The 20,290-nt window shown below is 36.7% G+C and overlaps 1 protein-coding gene across 3 annotated transcripts in view; it reads right to left on the reverse strand.

Annotated features, from left to right (window-relative positions):
• LOC144467529 (uncharacterized) overlaps window positions 1-20,290 on the reverse strand; it is a 153,085-nt gene that overhangs the window by 129,304 nt on the left and 3,491 nt on the right. For all 3 annotated transcript variants that reach the window (XM_078176384.1, XM_078176375.1, XM_078176392.1), the window contains exons 2-3: window positions 19,760-19,873; window positions 8,375-8,918 (exon numbers count right to left, since the gene is read on the reverse strand). In XM_078176384.1, the coding sequence (XP_078032510.1) occupies window positions 8,375-8,918; window positions 19,760-19,873 (658 nt within the window). The remainder of the gene's footprint in view (window positions 1-8,374; window positions 8,919-19,759; window positions 19,874-20,290) is intronic.

Raw genomic sequence — 20,290 nt, forward strand, 5'->3', positions numbered from 1 at the left:
TAATAACAAAACAATGAAATAAAATACAGACTCTCGTTACTCATTCGTTTTTTCCCCCCCTCGCGCGTAAATATCCATGGATCATATGTATAATATAAACGATCGACTACAAACTGCGTTCTCACGGAGAAAAAAAAAAAAAAAAGTGCAAAGTGCGCACCGCGTGCATCGCATAAGTGACGCGGAATCATGGCACTCGCGTGCTCGTATATCAGTGAACTGTCCATCCACGTGGTTTTTATGCTTTCAGAAAAACAACGAGGTAATATGGAACGGCAGAGATACCTTGTTCAAGGATTTCGGATTTCGCGTGTCGAGGGTAACCGATATTCTTTAAACATTCAACTTCACCGTGTACAATGTACATGTATATCGGTCTTTTCGAAACGTTCGACAATCGGATCACGCTTGAAATAAAGCAACAACGCAACGACGAACCGATGAAAAAATTTGCAAGAGAAAATTTCTTATTTCTATAATGAAGGCGTAAATTATTTAAAGGGACAAAATGATACGGATGAAAAAATGTTGAATCATTCTAATAAAGAAAGGCTTTTCGAGGGAGATCTGAATGTCGCGTCCACCTCTTTTCGAAACTCGATATCATTCTCATATGCGTATGATTATAATTTTTAACGTTGAAGTAAGAATAACTTTCTTCTAAATAATAGAGATGGATATATCCTGATCGAAGTCCAATTCGATCTTTGAACGATTTCAAATCAACGAAGATCAACGAAGAAACTTTATTAAATTAAAACTAATACAACAGTGCCGTTTATATCTGTTATAAGTGTATAGAATCTGTGTAGAAACCATTTAATTAGAAATTTATAATAAATTCGTCTGACCAGTATTCTGATATTCAGAACGAACGAAGTACACGTTTCACCCGAAAAGAATGAATTGCAAAGTAGGACTATTATTTGTAAAAAAAATTCTACGGGTGCGAAAATTCGTCGATCATTTTTCGAGCAAATTTTAAGCGGACCTCGGTAAATCAGTGTCGGCCAATAACGTTGATCATTAACGAAACGCGGCGTGTATCAATGTTAAACCTGATGTACCACCTTGCCAATGAGAAATTGTATAAATATCGACAGACGTTCCGCGAGTTTGACGTTGAGCACTTTGTGTTGGAGGACACAAAATATTCCCGGTACATACTAGGTGGAACGGATTGAACAAACGTTGCTTCAATGTCAGGCTAATATTTACCGAATAACTCCGTATTGACTCAATGACAAACTCGAAAATTAGTCGTTACGCGAGTCCACCTTTATGCCGCACAAATAATCCCGCACTGTATTTGCAACAATGCTACCAGCAAAATTGTTTGATATCTTCATGGAGAGAAATCGATCGTCAACGTTCTTTAAATATCGGATACACAAGTATAATTTAAAAGCTGTGAGCAATGATAGCCTGGCAATAAGTTTCTTAACGAAAATTCTATTATCAACTGGTTAACTGTTGTTATATTCTTGAAAAGTGTTTATGTATATATGTATATTCGATATCCTTCATATTCTGTTTAATTACAATACTTTCATGAAATATATAATTTAATTACAAATATCAAAGTATATATTCTTCTCAACCAGTCAGCTATTTCCGACGAGTATAATATTATATAACGCTCAGATCACGAAATAAGAAAGAAATAAACACATTCTACTGATAATTATATCGTACTTAACAACAAATCATTGTAAATGCTTTAAACCAGATGGCTTATGTAGCACATATAGAAATTTCACATGTACATATATTCGACACAAATAAATAAATCATTTTAAATAAACTTCATTCTTTAAAGTTATGAATAAAACCTGGATTCGATTGAATTTCATGAATTTCGAAATTCTTCGAATATACAATATATCTATAAATAAAAGCTTTAAAACTCCTGTTAGTTTGATACGATAAAATCTCGCGAATGCGAAAATGAAATACGGAACAGAAGAATGTAATGGGAATAATAACGCCAAGAAACGGACGATTGTAATTTTCACAGAAAGCATAACCCTTACAAATTCGAATGTTCACGTGTAGGGGGGGAACGCCGCGGCGACGATAGAGTTACGATGTAATCTCCGTGCAATCATTGTAACACCGTATTCCCCTCGGAAAAATTGCGCAATGAAATTAGCGAAAAACGCAAATAATTGGGAAATTCGGCTATAATCAGTTGCTCGCACAGTACATCCCCCGTAACCCGTAAATTTTATTCCGAATCGGAATAATGTAGGTAAGCGAGGACGATATGCACACGGATGTGCACACCGCGCGCCGTGCTGCACATGCACATGCACACGCGCACGCCGGACGAACAGATGTACATAGTTTGGGATGCGCCGCCGCCGGGAGAAGAGGTAAAATCGTCCCGTTTGGCAGGCTGTTTGAACGTTTTGCGACGAGTTTATTCGAGTTATCAATTTCCTGACAAATATCTACATTTCCGTTCCCGTATCTCTCCCACCCCCCCCCCCCCCCCCGACTCTTTCGCTTTTCCCTATTTTCCCTGTTTTGTGATTACAATACAATCGATTTGATTTCGATGCAAAAATCCGCGCTGTTTATTATACCGGTAATCCGTTGCCGACCTAACAAAAGTACGCATTTCACGGCGAACTGCGTAAAGATAACGGCGCGATGCTCGGCGACCGTTTACACGCTTACTGCGTCCAAAATTATTGAAATTGAGATCGTTTCTCGCGTTCTACGAGAACTTGCATCGACGATTTGAAAAATTCTTCCCTTTCGCTTCAAAACGTGAGAATTTATTTAATTTTAACACCTTCGTATCTAAAAATACACATATTTGCAAGCATCTGAAATCTGTCAATGAGATCAATGGAGTATCTATGCATTTTTATGTTACCAAACCGAGGCTTCATTGAAATTTCAAATTTTTCATTTGATCTTATTATAACAGTTATTTTTGGGATTCTAACTAATCTGAAGAAAATAGTCGCAAATCCAATGGAACTATCACTCCATATAATTTTAGATAATTAAGGACAATTGTGGTGACTTCATAATTCATATATTTAACATTTTCTATGCGGATTTTAGCAAATGGCCATATCCTCTATGAACAGTTTACAATATGTTCCCAAAATATATTTAAACAAACCGGAACTCGGCAGTAAGATTCGCTAAATCATTTCCTTTAATTAAATATACGGGTATATTTGACGAACGTTCGATGCAAACGGTAAGCAGTATTATAAAAAAAGATTGCGAAAGAGTCGCGGCATTGTGGAGCAATTAATTCGTGAAAAAAAATGAAATCCGTAATTTCGCTTCGTTTCGCGGTGATCGGATAATAGTAATCCATTTTTCCGTGTCGCTAAAATCAAATAACGATAGTGTAAATTCGCGAATGGTGCATCAAATGAATATTTACCATGAATCTCTGTCAATCGAGATAATGAGCATATTTCATGCGTAGGTATTGATATATTCCAACCTCTATTCGGTGCAGCTACCAAAAAGGGTGAACGGCTATGTGAGCAAAACGATGCGTCGCGGAGTTTAAAATACACAGAAACGGCACCCCGACAAGCGTACGCGCCGATGAAATTATTTGCTGATCATGTCACAATTTTCCCCGCAAATTCTTCAACTCCATACGCCGATTATACAATTAATATTTACCGTTTAAAAATCTTACGCGACCGATCACCAATCTCGTTCCTTCACCGTCCTCACAATTATTCTACAATGGTAAATTTACGAAAAATCTGCTCATTTCTAACTTATTAAACGAAACATTCATTTCAATCCAAGTAAAGTATTAATGTCGTAAATATATAATATCTATAACACAAGCGTTTCAAGTTTTCGAATAAGCATTTCATCGTAATTTCGATCATAACTGGTTAAAATATGAAACAAAAATATTTAAAAGGTTATTTGCAACATTAACTCTTATAGAACTTGAAGAAGCAACATTTCGTTAACTAAAAAGACTGCGCTATTTTGTTGGACCTCTAAATAAAATCCATCTTTAAACTCACTGAACAAATAAGATATCTTATTTCCAATATTAAAGCTTGACTAAAGATTGCTTTTAAAATTAGATTTTTAAAGCATATATATTGAGTCACATATTTCTGTAGCCGATAATTTCCAAATAATCGTTTTAAAATCGAAGGTAAACAGTTGGTAATTTTTTAAAATCTTCTTCAACAGAGAATAATTCAATTTATGTTATATAACAGCTTACTTGGATTAACGTAACTGATCAAGTTCTTTCGAAATTATTATTTAAAAGAAAATTATCGAATTTCGTTTACAGTCATGAAAAATCCTGTAAACAGATTTTTGTTAGCCGTTGCAATCGATTAATGTTTTAGTTGTATTACCAACATTTATTAACATTAGGACTGCCAAACTCTCCTGACCTTTTTTTGTAGTTCCTGGCATTGTAAATATATTTCTAGATCAAATTTTTACGTATACTTCTTTATCGAAGTATATAATATGATAGAAATTGTGGAAAGTGTTGACAGTGTTACAAAGTAATATGCATTAATCGCGATTAGGCCTCGGTAATGTTGGTGTTAATCGAATAAACTAACATTTCTTCGTGACGAATATACTCGTTAAAAACGTCTGACTAATAAAGTAGAAAGTTGTGCACAACTTACAGACAGAGGGCTAAGAATATATGATCTTTTAACCACAGAGAGCCCGCAAAGTCCACTGAAAAGTTGGGAATAAAAATCTAGATAGCAGATCATTGATTAAACACTGTTCCATCGTTTCCTTGCAAACACATTGATTAACACGTTCTATGCCGAGCTATTTTTACGCGACACTTCACTCTAGTCATTTGCTATTTCACCAAAACTTGCTATATTATCTGTAATTATTAGTAATCGTATATAATAATAAAACAAATTCATTACGATCCATTCTTGTGGTGGAAATTAATTCTTTAATTCTAGATTTGTTATAAACTATTGTTTAGCCCATTAAATAATAATACAAGCATGTACCATCGGTGGTACACGTGGCACGGAATGTGTTAAGTGTATAAAAGATGAACCATTCATTCGTGTTTTGCAACAGAATACGGTAGATGAATACACCCGCCCGGTTAGTTCATAATTGGAACAATCTGTGTTTGGATCCATTTCTATTTCGTTTATCAAAACAGCCAAGTTTTATGTTTTATCAAACAACCGGGGAAAATATTGTTCGAGCCGAAGCTCGATCTAACACGAATATATTTCTAAAAGCAGTATTTAACGTAAAAGAAACAGGGTTCTTGTTAATATCGGCTTTTTTTTTGACAATCACCCGGACAAAATATAAATTTTCACCGCTGGCAGCATCGCGGTCTTTACGCAACTGAAAACGAATTCTCGATTCGACACCACAGGACAAACAATATTTTACGCAACGCGAGTCTTCTGTCGGAGGCACACACGCGCGGTGACAAAGTGAATATCGACTAATTAACAACAAGGTTACATAGTGCTTGGCCGCGGTCAAAGGACATCGTTATTCCGGCATCGGCCGTTTCGCAAAAATGAAACCGAGAGGCGGCTTGACGCCAAGGCTGCACGCCTTCGACCCTTTCCCCCCCCCCCCCCCCCCCCCCTTTTTTTTAGCTCGTCTTGCAATCAAACGAAAATTAGCCAGCGGTGTGTACGAGGACAGAGAGAAAGATACAGGGCTCTCCCGACCGCTGTATGTCGGTTTTCTTTTTTCACCCGCGATTTTAACAAGAGAGAATTTACAAAGCGACCAGGAGACGATTCTTCGAGGGTGAAAAAGAGCGGGAGACGGGATATGAAAAATGTTCGGCGGCGAGAAGAAGAACGGTCGCCGCAAATCTCTAGCCAAAGAAAAATGGATTGCTCTATCTTTCGGTAATTAAGACCGCGCCGAAAAATAAGCAAACGCGCGGGAACGAAGCTCGTACGCGCGCGCGCGCGCGCTCGCGCGAGCCATCGGACGCGGCACAGCTGTTACGCCCCTGAGAATTCAAATAAACGACTTAGGTAGATTAAGCATACAAATCTCCGCGGTTCTTCCTCTGCAAATTCCTATATATGTTTCAGCTGCTCTTTGTATATACATCGTTTGTCAACGTAAAAAGTATGAAATCCTCCAACTGGTATATTAAATGCGGCCAGAGTTTGCCTCGCTCCTATATGTACAATAACGGAAATATCTCGAATAAAAAAATACACAGAAACTCTCCGTGTACAATGGTGACTCGCGCAGCGGATCTTTGGGCGAAATGAAAGTGTTCGACAACGATTCCGAAAACTGAAAATTAACGAGAAACTAACGTAATTCTTTAACGCGTTGACGCCGGCGCCGATATTCACGATTTATATATTTGTTTTCACTATTAATATATTTGTTTATAATGTTCAGATAACCTAACATAAACTCAGATATTCCCCATTTACGTATTATTAGATATTTTTGGGACACCCTGTACACACTCGTTTTTGTTACTAATCATTCGCAATCGTGTTGCAACCACAGAAATATTGTGAGCCACGAATTCAATTGAATCGTTGGATTTAATAATTAAGATATTTCTTCGCAAACAGCCAATTAATCATTATGCACTGTTATAGGGAGAAAAGACTGCTAGCTATTGCTTAGTTATTCCGAGTATTTTTTAATAAAGTATGACCAAGTAATCTTGATATACTTTTAAGCGACGTTTAATTATACTCTTTTGTTACGTAAATAGAAAATTAATTGAATACAGATAGTTTTACCCCTAACTGAACGTAGCGTACGAAAATATGCAAAGGAACTAAATTTTACGTATTACAAAATGGTTCCATGTGTTCAAATATTAGTTAACACAGCAAATGTTGTCGGTTTGTTAATGTTTGTAAATTATAAAACTCTGTTTAATCAGAGAAAATCTAATTTCTTTTTTTTATTAAATCTTTACATTAACAAGCATAAGGGACGATTCCACTTTAATTTCGATACGACGAATCTTTTACTCGACAAAATAATGTTTTCCGATGGGCTTGGTTTTTATGAAATGATCCATGACAATGAGAATATGCATAAAAAGACGCGCGATTCGGTTACGTGCATACGACCCCCACTTTTTATCGCCACAACAAAATTCCACCGTGACGATTACTTAATCGCCTTTTTCACGCAAACGATTATTCCGTCACGTGAGAAATATGAGGAAATTCATTGCAATAAACGAAACAAACAGAATCAAATTGCAATTCTACGGACTCTCTTTTACACAGCTTTACAGCTTCAAAATAAAAATTTATGCAACAAATATGAAATTATTTGCACAGGTGTTAAATTTCCTTCCGCCTGTTTTCAAGCATCTTTTATTCATACGCGTGTATACTGACGAAAGTCAAGATACGTAATAATCACTTAGAAATGATTTCATATATTGTCTTATCAATGAGGTCTTACTGACGAAATTTAAACGTTAACAATTCGCAATAACGTTCATCGATTTCAATGGAATTTTCAATAATAAAAAATAATTAAAAAAAACATCATTCTTTTATTTTGTTCATCATCGCAACCAATTTTTCAGAACACCTTTTTAGCCATTGTCTAATAAATTAATCCCTCTATCATCCCCAAAAACTCATCGCTTAGCCGATTTATAAAAAAATTATTCCATTCTAAAAGGTGTACGAACACTTTTTATACCGATTAAATGTACTGGACTATATTTTCGTATTTCTATAGAGACCGATTTATGTCATCCGTTCAGGTACAAAACATTTATAGAACGATGCGGTTCAATCAAACACATCTAGTATTTACATATGTCAACAATCTACGTTAGACAACGGCAGCTATAAGAACTCTTTCGTTTAACATACGATTATTAGTTAAAAATGTTCCAGGAGGATACACAAAGGAAACATAAATCATCAAACAAGAGAAAAATTGATGGAAAAAATTAGGAATGTCTTATTGATTGTTTAAAAAGCTATAATTTCTTACTTACTTAAATGAGATTATAACACACGTCTGCTTTTATTAAGAAGACTTTTTTTGTACGATACACACGCTACACGAACATGTTCGTTCTAGCATGAACAAATGGATGCAAGCAAAATATTGTTAATGAGAATGCAGACGGTAAATCCCAAATCGGTAAATGCAAATCCGCGATGCTACATATAAACAGTTGCTTCTTTCTCCCGCCGATAATGTTTCTCTGAACTGAGCCATTCCGGAAACGTTCTATAAACGTTCCGTGCTTAAAAGGACGATATAAATCGGCCATAAGGGTATCGGAGGAGCAACCGAAAGATACGGTTATCGTGGATACAGGTAGAAGTCGCTGCAAGAAAGAGACGACATGAAATGAAAAGATTGATCGACTTACGGCGATATGGTCGTCCCTCCTCAGGCGTGGACCGCTCGGTGTTCTCGGAGCCCGGTGTTGCGTTGGCATCGCGATCCTCTTCTTCGGGGGTTGCTCGATTGGGTCCCGACCCGGGCCCGGTCCCGGGTCCCGTCGGCGACCGACTCGTCGACCCGGCAGGACTTTGCGGTGCCACCTCTTGGCCCGACGCGCCGCCCGATCCGCCACCGACGCCTCCGATGCCGGTGTTAGCTCCGGAAACGGAGACTACGGCACTTCCGCCGGCGGAGGATAACGACGACGGCGAGAACATGTTCGATATACTCGACAGAGAGCCGATACTCGGCAATCCGGAGCTGGTTACCGGTCCGTTTCCGGTCTCGACTTTCAAGCACTTGCTCGGCGGAGCGAACGCCGATGGCCCCAGGGGCCTGAACCCTCCGAACGGCAAACGATGATCCAGAGGGTGCAAGAATTGCGGCGGCAAGTGGAGCATGTGATGGAGACCGTAGCCTAGGGATGCTGCTGTGCTGAACGGCACTTGGAGGTCCTTCGAATCGGTCACCTGGGCAACAAAACGTCAACCGTTAGTGGAAAATTCACGGGGATGTATTTCTTCTTTTAGCCTTTTGCAAGCTGGATGCTTCCGTGGATGTTACAGCAGCTATAGATAGATCCATTTAAATCTTGATGCTAATTCCCCTTGCAGAAGTTTAAAGATTTATTTTCAGATCTGGGTCAATTCTCTTGGTAAATATAATCTCTAGCGAAAGCTACTCGAATATCTTCTAAAACAAAGTAACTTTGCTAAAACTGGTCGAAATAACTTGAATTTTCCAGAGTTGTTAAAGCGTCGGTTTCTGTACAATCACCGAAATATGTACTTTTTCATTCTGTTATATTCCATTCTTGGAATGGCAAAAAGGAATAGAATATTGTCGTTTCTAAATTTTCCATTCGAACCTGAAACGAAAATGTAAAAACTACGTTCTGTAGATCTTGGTAACTTATATGTACATTGAAAATTTCATCGAAATCGGTTGACGTTGTTACAAGTTACAAATGATTAAAGATCGCGAGAACTGCAGATTTTTACGAAATTCAGTGATATTTTCAGTACGTGTACAAGTTAAATGATATTTACAAAACGCATTTTTTAAATCTTCGTTACAGGATCAAATAAACAATTTAAGACATTTGAGGTTCTTATGTCTCTCGTCATGCCAGTAATAGCAAAATTAGAAAAAGTTTTTTTAGTAATTCGCTAGTAGGCTGGTGATTTAGTAAGTTTAGATGATTTTCTATCATCTAAAAATTTCAGGTCATTTAATCCAGTTTCAAACAAATTATTGCGTTTTAAAAGCTATTCAAGTATCTTCTACCAGAGGGGTTGTAGGTAATAAATCGATATCGAAATCTTGCGCGCTAATTTAACCCTTATACGGTATATCGACCTTAACGGAACGATCTTCTCAAAATACTTTAAACAAATGACAGTGTTGATACTGAATTTACGTTTCTTTTTTGATTATGTAATTATCAGTTTTTACAAAATTCGTACAATTTCTTTCTGCAACTTCACCAAACAATATCAACCAGGTTTGGTAGTTTCTGATTTTTCGGTCGCCACTGAAAGGGTTAACGAATGACATTCTTTGATTCGTTTACAATTCACTTACTTATCGGTGTTATATATTCATGAGATCTGTGGTCTATAATAATTCGAATTAACTCAAAATTTAAATGGAGCATTTGCAAGCCAGAACCAAAATAAACCCAAGACCCGCGATCCAAGCGTTAAGATTGATTGCCGAAAATTACGATAATAGCCACTTGAAACCCAAATTAGTTAATTACGTTACCCGACACCAATCTTGTGTTTTCTATGTTAATAAACGATTCTTATAAATTAATGTAAATCGCTATCGGATTCGCAATAATTAATTTTCACAAACATGATAGAATCTCCAAGCTTAACCATGTCTTCTGCTCTAAGCAAAAGTTATTGCTCTGTAGCAATAATTCTTATGTAGAACAATTTTGTAGACAAATGATGTCGGAGCTCGAGAAAGACGACCGGATCTATAAACGTCGCGACGCTGATTACGAACGATAATAGTTTTAATTTATAAAAATATTATGGAGCGGGAACTCTCGTGAACATGGCAGCTTAGCGGTACAATAGCGTGATACTCTGCCATTATTGAATAAGCACATTATTAACTGGGTCAGGATTCGACTGCGGGTAATCGGAGATTACAGTTAATGTCTTTACATCATTTAAATGTCAATATCTGGCCACCGTTGACGCAATTCTACATCGTTTTCTGCAATTCTACAGCAAAATAAAATGAATTTTTCATGCACCAAGATTTTATCGCTCGGATTTATATGTATCTGACAATCAATTTTATTTTTATGTAAAATTCTATTACCCGGCGCAATTGTAATTATTTTTCGAAAAGCATCCTGTATTCGACGAATTTGAAGAGGCTTCTCAGTTTGTATTATATATATTTGTGTTTATAAATTTTTAATTATTTCAACTAGCATCCGTTACGCCGAGCATTTGTTTCAATTTTAAACAACAAGTGGTTGCAAACATGATATTATATAAAGCAATATGTTTTTTTTTTCTCCCGCTACCATTTTAATGTCAAAACTCTGCGGTATACGGCTATTGATTTTTTTATAGGTCCGTAACAAGACTATGTATTTTCAATGAAATATCTGTTTACTTAGGGAACGCTTTGTTTCGAAATGATAAACCGACACAAACATTTAAGCGGCGGGGTGTACGTTTCAGTTGTCGCGCATCCAAAAATATTTTCTTCCGTAACCCTTACTTTGAATTTAGTGCGATGAAACGGGTATGCATGTAATTTAATATTTCCAACTTAGTCGTTCTCGACAGCTATAAAACGAACGGTTTATTAATATATTTAAACGCTGTTTGAATACAATAAAACGTGGCGTTTCACTCGCACATTTCGCAATCAAGCAATTATTATTAAAGAGCATTACTTCAGCTCGTTATCTCTCGCTGAGAAGCTACGAAACTTTCAAAACCGTGGCTCGACTAGAAACACTCTCTTCCCGGTATCATGGTTCAGACACGCTTAAATTAATTAACATAAGGTGCCTCTAATCACTAATTATTCAGCTGTTATTACACCGGTCGTTCCTAATTAAGCTTATGAAATCAAGATCGATAAGAGGGGGTTGCGTGGAAATGACGTTCCTTTTGTTTCGGCACTTCCAAACTAAATTGATGTATGTAATACAAACTTGTTTCACATTTCTCACTTATCTTTCACATAGAACCACTCCCAAACTTACTACCGAGTAAATTAATTAGTATCAAAAGTAAAAATTTATGAAACAGATCAATCGATAACAAAGCTATATTGATTACTAAAGGGGTATCATTGATGGGTTCAAAAAATTGATTTTTCTTTTATTCTTTTAAAATTTAATGAAAAATGTAGCAATAATCCAATGGCTCAATTTGACAAAGTAATTGCGATTTCAAGGGTATTATATAAAAGTTTAATTATTGAGATTAATGATTTTTTTAGAATCCCGTTTTACTCTAAATATGTAAGGTTTTCCGAATTGTAAAAATAATATCAAAATATATATATGATAGATTTCTTTCTTTATTTGCATCTTGTTAGTGCATGTTTCTTAACACATTCGCATCGGGCCATTTTTCCTTAAATTTTCATATAAATCGGGGCATTTTAGCAATGCGAAGATAGTTTAACATATAGGTAAACGAGAATTCTCGTTTCCCGATGCGAATGTGTTAAGCATCGTTTTGATCCGCGATATAGCTACATACATTCATATGAATTGAAAATATCTCTGACCTTTTCCATTGCTTATGAATGTGGTAACATGAATTGCAGGTGTCAACCTAACATGTAATAACATGAATAAAAATAAAAACGAAGCCTCTGAAATGACACTGTACCTTAATGTTAACATACTGGGAACATGTATATGAAACGTTAACTGCCATGGAATGTAACGATTCGATAGATTTCTCACCTAAAAATCATCAAAAAAACGATGCGTCGAACCAAGTCTAAACCGGTTAAGAAGTCACCTTTTTAATTTGCTATCGCATACCGCACATTTAGAATAGCGTAACGTGTTTAATTAGGCAGCGAGATCCTCTGGCGTAGTAAAACGTTGATGTATATCCAGGCAAATATTCAGTGGCCATAAAAGAATTAACATAAATTCTTTCACACTTACCTACGGCACACGATGATGCATCATTGAAACGTCCGTGCATTGTCATTGATAGAAGCAGAAATGATTAAACTTGTATTAGCCCGTATCCGCGTATACGCCGACGATTAACGCGCCTGTATTTATTACGATAAATGCTAATTTCATGTAAATGGAGAATTGTTAATTTTCCGTTTTATAGATCGCGAAAAGCCCACGGAGCACATTGAACGCTCGAAGAATGTCAATGTTTGCCGGCTGCCTATTACAGAAGCGAGGATGACATTTACCATAGCCTGATATTTCGTTATTATAAACGTTACAAAACAGAACTCGTTGATTTCCATCGAAGCATTCACTACGCCAACTTAATAGACTCGTCAATCACGCCGAATAGAATGATACAACTGACGGGGGAAAGCTTCACATTTTAACGGATTATTATAACATAGTGGTTTCACGTTATTAACAGTATAATGCCATATTGCTTTGGTATTATACGCTATTTCAATGTGCTCCAATGCATAGGAATACCCGCATGCTGCAAATGAGATATCCGGTTATATAACATGATAAGTTTTAGTCCACGAATTTTGACGAATATTTCAGCGAATATGCAACATCGGTTTTTCATCGAACCACCACTATCATTATCGCCCTTGTTAAATGCTATACCCCGAGAAGAATTCTGTAGGTACATAATCATCAACAAATGGTAAAAATCATTTTGAAAACATCCCATGTGCTCTATATAATTAATGTATAAATTAACCTCCATTTTGGAAAAGCAGAACGTATATATATATATATATATATATTATCGAACTTTACTTAAATTCTGTCTCAGTTCTATTATTTCGTTCCTTGATATTGTAAGTACTTCAATGATATATTTGGACTATCGAAAAACAAGGGCGGTGCGACTCAAATAAAATAGCGCGCAGTAACAATCCATCGGTTTACAATAGGGAATTAATTACTCGCTTTTGCAGACGTTAAATGAGCGTGGCACGGTGTGTAACGAAATCTTGCCCGGCTTTAATTCCCAAATTATCGAAAAATTGTTGCGGCGCGACCTTTCCGCCCTTAAAATTTCCAACGGCGGATGCAGTTTTAAACGGGAAACATGAACCGAGGGAGGGGGGAAAAAAAAAGAGAGCTCGGGAACGGAAATGTGCCTGGCGCGAGATCGGTTGCCGAATTTCCGAATAAACATTTCATCGAATCGATAATGATGTAGCCCCGGCGAGTTGTACGGGAATTAGTACGGCACGATTAGTTTATTATTCTTTTATGCCAGGAAATGAGCTTCTCGTTTGCCGGTGTCCCGGTGTATTTCTGGCTCCGTTCAATCAGTGATTTATTAGGTATTCATTATTATTTTAATTACAACCGACCAGCACCGCGATACGGGCACACGGTTATTTTTTCTCGCGAGCCGACGGCGACCGGGTTCGGTCGATCGTTCGCTGCGCTTTCTGCATATTCACAATATTTTTTTTATTTTTTTCGTTTAATTCGGCACCACCGATCCTCCCCCACTGCGATCATTGTCATGCATCGAATAAAGCACGCGCAAATCTGGTTGTTCCGCCGCGATTAATTTCCAAACAGAATTATCTCATTTTTTAGCGTTACCAAAGTTTGATGCACTGCCGCGTTTTATTGTCCCATTCCAATCGATTGATGCGTACGTGTCTTGAAAGACAGAGCCGGGCTTTTTATTTTTTTTTTTATTCCGCGCACTCATTGTTATTGGTTTCCGTAATACCGTCCTATCGGTCTGCGACATGTGTTCAAACGAACTCGTTAATGAACACTTTAAAAATCCATACGCCCGGCACGTAATTCAAATCGAACGCTTGTCTCGCTTTTAAATGTATGTACATCGATGACCAAAAGTGTCCGAACACTTACGCGACCGATATCGAAGTACGTACCTCGTGGATATTGTTTTTTTTTATTGACTTTCGCCGCACATACCGTTTTATCGTAAATGATATTCGAATTTCTTTCATTGTGTACACTCCGTTACGGCATTAGCTTGTTTTCTATTCGATTTAATAATAGTTTGTAATAACGTCCACGCGAATAGGAGTCTGCGTATTGTGTTATCAGTTAACAATGTACAGGGTGGGTCGCGGAATTCGTAATACAACCGAGCAGGGGGTGCTTCTATTGGGTTGGCAACTGAGTGATTGCAGATTTTTCAATATATGATGTTAACACATTCTTTTATTTTTGCCAACGTGTTCGAAGCACCTAATCTATATTGTTTTCTTGTTGTTTGAACTTCCACCTTTAAATTAGTAAAAACATTGCATCGATTAGTTATTTAATTTCGTTTTTATCCCAGTTTAAAAAAGGAAGAACGAGACGCGCAATTCAAACATATTTTATTGTATTATTCAAGATCAAAGCATCTGAGCTATATTGTTTTTTTGTTGTTCGGACTTTCACCTTTAATTTAATAAAAACGTTGCGTCGATTAGTTACTTTGTTTCGTTTTCATCGCAATTTGAAAAAGGAAGAATGAGACGCGCATTTTTGACAGATTTTATTGTTGTATTTCCGAAAAGGCAAGAACGCATCGCAAGCACAGAAAAAGTGATGTGCTGTGTATGGGGATGAAGCCTTGAAAGAAAAGCAGTGTCACAATTGGATAAAGTTATATTTTTAAGCAAAAATTTTGAATTTTCCTTCTTATTTGAATTCCGCAATCGCTTAGTTGCCAACCCAATGTATGAAAAAATAATAAGAAGATTCGGTATAACATTTTTTTATCCGGAGCTCCGTTTTCGAGAAAATTCAAAGTTTGCTTATGTTTATAAAAAATGTAGTTGTCGTTTATTGTCCCACTGCAGTTGTCTCCGTCCGAGATAGTATTTACGAACATCAGTTATGCGATCTACGTATAGTAAATGAAATTTTTGTATCATTGTCGATGTTTGTAAATAATATCTCGGACGGAGGCAAAGACGATAATCAAATTCCTTTATAAATATGCAGAAATTTTAAAATCGATTTTCTCGAACACGGTGCCCCGGATTAAAAAAATGTTACACCAAATTCTTTTCTTATCTTTTTCACGTAAAATCACCCTCTGCTCGGCTGTGCTACGGATTCCGACCTATTCCCTATACAATTATTATAAATACAATATTACAGATCGCGGATATTTTGCATATATCACGAAAATAAATACTTAAATTTTTTTAAATACTTAAAAAATAAATAAATTTGATTATATTATTTATAACTGATTCAAATTATTCAAGACGGGAATAAATATTGATTCTGTTTCGTGTTTTAGCAATTGTTGAGCAACATTTTTATTTGATGTAAAGAGCCACAGTCTAGTTAGTATATATTATACAGTTTGTTATCATTGGACTTACGAATTGTATGCATTTATGAGAAAAATGAATCGAACAAACATAAAACACTGAAAACAACAGAACAATTTTACTGGCAATTTTTTATATTAAATAATTTAATGAATCTCTACTTAATTTTCAATCCGAGAGATTAACGAATACAATGTTTATTTTCAATGACATTCTGCGAAATAGTTGTTACATTTTGTCTAGTCGGCTACTTCTTTTTAAGGTACTGAATAATTCTTTTTAATTATTTGTCATTGTTGAAACATTTTCATGTTTTCTCTTTACAGCAAAACATTTAAGCACGTATTGTATGGACATTTTTGTGAAACAATTAGACGAAGCTTGATAAAATTGTTACAGCAAAAGTGAAGCGAAATCGTATATGTACAGATTTAGTTTTATGCAACTGTCTCTCGCTTTGTTCTTTCTCCTCGTCCAGCGTATTCGATATGGTTGTTTGTGATCCCGAGTTGGTCTTTTGTGCTTGCTCGAAACGAATCCAAACCATTTCAAATCAACAAGGAGAAAATTATTTTTTTTTCATATTATTTTCAACCTACTAGACTGCCAATAAACGAAATTTGATCAGAGCTTTACGATTTTTGATTAAAAAGGAATAGAATTCGTGCAAACGTTACTCGATTTGCAAAGCGAGCGTAAATTCGCTAAATTATTATAATTCGATAAACATAGAATCCGTTTCTCCCTAGAAAACTAGTAACAACAAAGTAGCCCCGATAAACGCGAACGCGGAACATAACGCAAATGGTTAAGAGTGGCAAGTTCGCGTCATTAAATCATACTTTATAAAACCGCGGCTAGTGAACTTTAATTTTGACAACTTTTCGCCATGTTTCACTAAATTCATTTATTTATCCCATTGAATAAATAAAAAACCAGTGATGAATAAAATACCAACCGGAAAAGTAATGTTTAGCAAAGCCTGATCGTAATCTAAAATAAAAACTATTTTATTATAAATATTATATTTCGTAAAAAATAAAATGATTTTCTTACAGCAAGTCGAAGACTCGTTATGAAAAATGTATGGTCAACGTCGAAGCTTGTTCACAAACACATCGCACAAGAGAAGGCTCGCCGCTTCTACTAATTATGTCCACCAAACGATTCATTTATTTAAGAACATTTATGATTAGGTACACCTTTTTATCATTTTTATTATGTTACCTGTAAGTGTAGATACATTTATGATCAATAATTAATACTTCCCAGACAATTTAATAACCAGACTGAGGATCTTCTACAATTGAAACGATAGGCAGATTGAAAGAATTATTATCAATTTATTAATTTTTAATAAACCTTCATTCAACACAAAGATTCCCCAGTCTGGTAACGATAATTACGCCGGTCTGCATAACTTCAGCACAGTTGCATCCAATACTTACGATACCCTATGTCGCTGAAATGATTTTTGTCCCCTCATTTTTTTTTCCCAAGAGTTGCTATTGTAACATGCGTACACACGTATACGTACGCGTATACATTTGTCTACTACACTACTTATCCGTCTATACACGTACGTTCGCCCACATGCAACAAAATCCCTATTCAGAGCATGCATTAATTATCAGTGGCCGTGCATAAAGCAACAAGCGGCCGAAGCGATTGCATCTGTTGTTGGCCCATTCGAATGGACATTTTTCGAAGCATAAAGATTGGGCGGCTACCTTTTATTATGCACTACGATAGTGCGCTAAAACGAATTCGCAATAAACTGCGAGAAACATAAAGACCCGCGGCTATGGCAAGCAGCTTTCATTAAACGTAACACTGATTAAAACCGCTTTTGATATTCTAGCACAGGATTTTCTCGTCGCGATTTTTTGGACAATGATCGACAGCCCTTCCGATGGGTTCTCTCGCAAAAACCAACCAACGTTTCACGAATCGCAGGCCAGACCCCGTCCAATAGCTTCTGAATCGCGCCACGCTGTCTGACGATTATACTTAATGGATAGGTGTTCTATAAAAAAAAACATTCGTTTGCCCACCGCAAAGGTATTAACCCTATGCACTCGAATGGTGACTGCGAGGCACCATAAAATTATTCTATCACGTTGCAAAATAATCTTTATACTAACAAAGTTTGCATTTTAAGAATTTTTAAGGTCATGTTATGTTGATAAGAAAGACAAGAATCGATTACATATGCATAAAATGCACTTTGTTATATAAAATGGAAATACTATAAGCCAGAGAAATTACTTCAGATTTCCAGTTGAAATGGCTTCGAGTGCAAAGGGTTAATCCAAGGAGTATGAAATACATTTACAGTCTAACGAGACAGTCTTTTCACGCGTTCTATTAGAAGGGCGCGCGTCGGCAGCGTTGTTATATTCGGAACAGGAACGTAATACTTTCTAATTTACGTATTTGCTCGAATTAAGTACGAGATGCTTGATTTCGCCTCGTTTGACTCTGTTTAGAAATCTTCCGAGGAAATTTTGTAACATTAACAAACATATTCGCGACGCTTTCCAATATAATTAATAATTTGATCTTCGCATCTTTACAATATTCGATATTGTACATCGTAGTGAATGTCGCTACTGCTATTTCATTTTAACACCTCATTAATTGTGTAGGCCTATTGACAGAATTTTCAATTTTCTAACGAATAGTTTCCTATGAAATAATGATATCGACAGAACTTGTTAATCTAAACAATTTGTTCGATTGCGTACGAGATTATTGTAGTTTTTGGACAATGTTTTCAGACATTCTTAACAGCTGGTCTCCGATTATACTTTAAACATTATATTACATATATTAATTATAGTATAAATATCATGCATGTAATATCAATCTTTCGAATAATGCCCCATGTCAACAGTACCATTTACAAAAGGACAGTCAATTAAAGTTTTCTATTTCTCAATACATATTTCTATTACTTATATTGTTTCTTTACGTAAGAAGCTATTAAATGCTATTTAATTGTTCTGATCAGGTTTTACCAAGAAACGTACAGTCGTGTCGGGGAATATGTCAACACGTTTTCAGATGGAATAGTTTCTTTTAATATTGCTCCAAATGACTTGAATTTATTTGAGATGTTAGATCAACTGGTTTCTAAACAATAGACAAATTTTTTAGACTGCAATTGATTCGGATGATAAAAGAAGTTCGTAAATGTTTTTCAAGTTGACACTCAACAGTTTTCAACAAATTAATCACTTTACGACGCATCGTATAGCAAAACATGTCGGAGATGTTTACTCTTATTAATTTGATACTAGTTTGAACAAGATTAATCACTTTATTACTCCACATTGCACAAACTTGGCAGAAACTGTAGGCCGAACCAATCAAGATACCGATACCTGAACGTCGCATTTTTCAATTTTTCGCTGACGGACTGCAATAGAAAAATGAAAAATTTCTTTAATTCCTATGTAGCCGATTTAACATCAGAAAACAATTCGAGTGACGTGGACCAATCTGAGAAGGTGATTGCGTTTTAACACGCTCCTCGACGCGAATGTATTTGTCCGACATGCGATCTATGTTCCGCCGGAACAAAATCCATGAGAACAGAAATTGTTTGAGCTGGCGAGGCGCATGGAACCCGTCAAGAAACGGGACCACTGAATTAGGCTAACACGAGGAAAGGCGATCAAGCCAATCGTCGGCTTGGCACGGTCTTACGGTCCTGTTGCAAATATTATTTTCGCCGAGTTGCGTGCGAAAGCGGGTAACGAGGAGTGCAAGCAAACACAGGCTGAAGCGTATAGGTAAAGGATAATAGGACACTAACTTGTGGATTGAAGGGTCTTTGCATTCTCAGAGCCTCCGGCAGCCCCCCGGACTGTGAAAACACAACCAGAGACGGCGGCGGTAGATGATTTGGCACGTACGCAGAATTATCCATCTAGAACAGATACCGTCGTGTTCCATTTCTCAATCTTTAACCGATCGATCCTCGACCGATTATCCTTGCGGCCCGTCGCGAATAATCAGAAATCGCAACAGCGCCCGTGTGGAAAGTGAACAGCGGACACGCGGCGACGTTGCGATCGACGGCATTGAAGTTGACTTTGGCTACGAAAAGATCGTGGAAAAGCCATTTGTCCGCTGTAAAGATATCCGTCCGTGTAAGCTGAGGAACTGCACCGACTCGGACGGAGATCGAACGTGAAAATACCGTTTGTATCGAATCGAATATCTAGCTATAATTTCTGCGTTGGTCAGAAATATGAAACTCTCACACCGTTTTATCAGTCTCTTTAACACTAGAAGCACCGAGCGCTGAAAGCGACTGGTTTCTAATGTCCCGCGAAGAGTTACG

Source organism: Augochlora pura, chromosome 1, assembly GCF_028453695.1.
Source record: "Augochlora pura isolate Apur16 chromosome 1, APUR_v2.2.1, whole genome shotgun sequence".
Lineage (NCBI taxonomy): Eukaryota > Metazoa > Arthropoda > Insecta > Hymenoptera > Halictidae > Augochlora > Augochlora pura.